This window comes from Puntigrus tetrazona, chromosome 7, assembly GCF_018831695.1.
Source record: "Puntigrus tetrazona isolate hp1 chromosome 7, ASM1883169v1, whole genome shotgun sequence".
Classification (NCBI taxonomy): domain Eukaryota; kingdom Metazoa; phylum Chordata; class Actinopteri; order Cypriniformes; family Cyprinidae; genus Puntigrus; species Puntigrus tetrazona.
This window is the reverse complement of record NC_056705.1, coordinates 9,981,737-9,984,236: the sequence shown is the minus strand read 5'-3', so window position 1 is coordinate 9,984,236 and position 2,500 is coordinate 9,981,737. Positions and strand designations below refer to the sequence as shown.

Sequence of the window (2,500 nt, the reverse complement as noted above, 5' to 3'; positions counted from 1 at the left end):
TAAAAATAAATATAAAAACGTATGCTAATTCAAAATATTAATAAATATAATTAATGAATAATTAATTAGAAAAAGTAGTGTAAGTTTAGATCAGTTTACAGTTACTTTGCATACATTTAGCTTTTTTTCCTCCCGTTGAGGTTTGTAAATATATGTGTGCGTTGCAGGTCGTGTGTATGCCGTTTTGTCCAAGCGGGAAGGAAGAGTCCTCCAAGAGGAGATGAAGGAAGGGACAGACATGTTCATCATTAAAGCTGTACTTCCTGTTGCCGAGAGTTTCGGATTCGCTGACGAGATCAGGAAAAGGACGAGCGGCCTGGCCAGCCCGCAGCTAGTGTTCAGCCACTGGGAGGTGAGCGAGCGAATGAAGGAATGATCTGATACATCCTCTCAGACTCACTACTGAATGAATGCTTGTGCAGCGCTTTCATGTATTTTAATGTCAGACCCGCCCTTTCCCACTAAGGACAGTTCAGTGCACTCAATACGTAGAAGTTAGGAACTATCAATCAGAAATGGTTGATTTTTTTTCACCTTAGTTGTTGTGATCTGCAAAATCCAATATCATTTACCCTCTTGAATAATTGAGAAATAAATGAATAAACGTGGATGACTGAATGTGTGAAAATGAAAAAAATAAGCAAATGAATGAGTATAAATGATGAAGGAATAATAAATGACTTCCGCAATTGAAGAATGAGTGAATTAATGAAGAAATAAGTGAAGTAATTAATAATATTGAACAAATTCGCTAATGAATCAGTGTGAATGAATGAATCTAATTCTATGTTTGTTTGCATTGTATTTCATATTTGCTTCATATTGCTTAATGTCTTTGTGGTAATTTTCTTTTATGAGTAGAAGAAAAAACGATTTCAAGTGTTTTTGTGGACCGCAAGCATTAATTAAGTAAAAATCTAGACGACCTCAAACATATTGGCAGTGGTGTGTGAATGAACAAATGACAGCAAACTAAAGAGTGAATGAAATCCTCCTTTGCTCTTTGACTGTGTGTGTGTGTGTGTGTGTGTGTGTGTGTGTGTGTTATCTCACAGTCAATGCTTTCCTTACAACACAGAGTTAGCTGACTGAAGGGACAGGACATACACCGCAGAGATACTGGACCCCGTGCCAGACGTTCATATCTGTACAGACACCTGATAATATGTGATCATACGTGGCTGGAAAACTGTATGGGCAGGCCAATCCATCAGAACCACTATTATTGATCTGCTGTCAGATGTTAGTACTGCTGATCTGGCAAAACGTGTTTACCTTGAGAGCGTTGAGCAGTCAGCGAACGAGCCGTGTGTGTGTGTGTGTGTGTGTGTGTGTGTGTGTGGATTGATCTGTGTATTACAGACATGAGGCAGAGACACGTACACGTTCTGGAGTAACATCACATATGTTACAAATTACATTGAAACTCTGAGCGGCATTCAGAGTTAAAATGACAGTGACTGAATTAAAATAATGCAGAAAATAAGACAATTGCTGGATTTCAGTAATTGAAATTCAAGTAAATTCATATATCTAATTGGATGGATGGATGGATAAAACAGAATGAAGAATGATGGATAGAGTGATGGATGGATGGATGAACAGATTGATGGAATAATGGATAAAATTAAGGATGCATTGAATTATTTGGTAAGCAGGTGGATAGAGAAACAGATCATTGATGGATATTAATGGATGGGTAGAAGGATGGATGGGTGGACTGATAAATATACATTAATTGATGGCTGGTTAGAGATGGATGCATGAATGGATGGACAGATGGATAGTGAATGGATAGAGAGATCATGGATATGCAGATGGACAGAACGATGGATGGGTAGATTAATAGATATAGATGAATGCATGGATGGATGAACATATTAATGGTTGAATTTATTTGGTAAGTGGGTGGATAGGATGGACAGAACAGTAGATGGATAGGTGAATTGATAGATATACGTTGATGGATGATGGATGGAGAGATGGATGGATGGAGCGATAGGATGAAGGATATTTGTTTGAATTTATTTGGTAAGTAGGTGGATAGAGAAACAGATCATTGATAAATATATGATGGATGGATGGATGGATGGATGAGTAGATGGGTGGACCGATAAATATACATGGATGGATGGATGGATGGATGGATAGTGAATGGATAGTGAGATCATGGATAGATGTGGATGGACAGAACAATGGATTAATAGATATATAGATGGATGGATGGATGAATACACAAATTAATGGTTGAATTTGTTTGGTAAATGGGTGGATAGAGAAACAGATAATGAGTATAAATGGATGACAGAACAACGGATGGATGTGTGAATTGATAGATATACATTGATAGAAGCCTGGATAGATAGAGATGGATATTTGGAGAAATCGATAGATAGACAGATAGATAGATAGATAGATAGATAGATAGATAGATAGATAGATAGATAGATAGATAGATAGACAGTAGTGTAAGCTGAAAGACTGAATCAAGTGTTATTCT

At 37.1% G+C, this 2,500-nt stretch overlaps 1 protein-coding gene across 2 annotated transcripts in view; it reads left to right on the top strand.

Annotated features, from left to right (window-relative positions):
- efl1 (elongation factor like GTPase 1) overlaps window positions 1–2,500 on the top strand; it is a 96,564-nt gene that overhangs the window by 85,685 nt on the left and 8,379 nt on the right. For both annotated transcript variants that reach the window (XM_043245160.1, XM_043245161.1), the window contains exon 19: window positions 168–352. In XM_043245160.1, coding sequence (XP_043101095.1) covers window positions 168–352 — 185 coding nt within the window. The remainder of the gene's footprint in view (window positions 1–167; window positions 353–2,500) is intronic.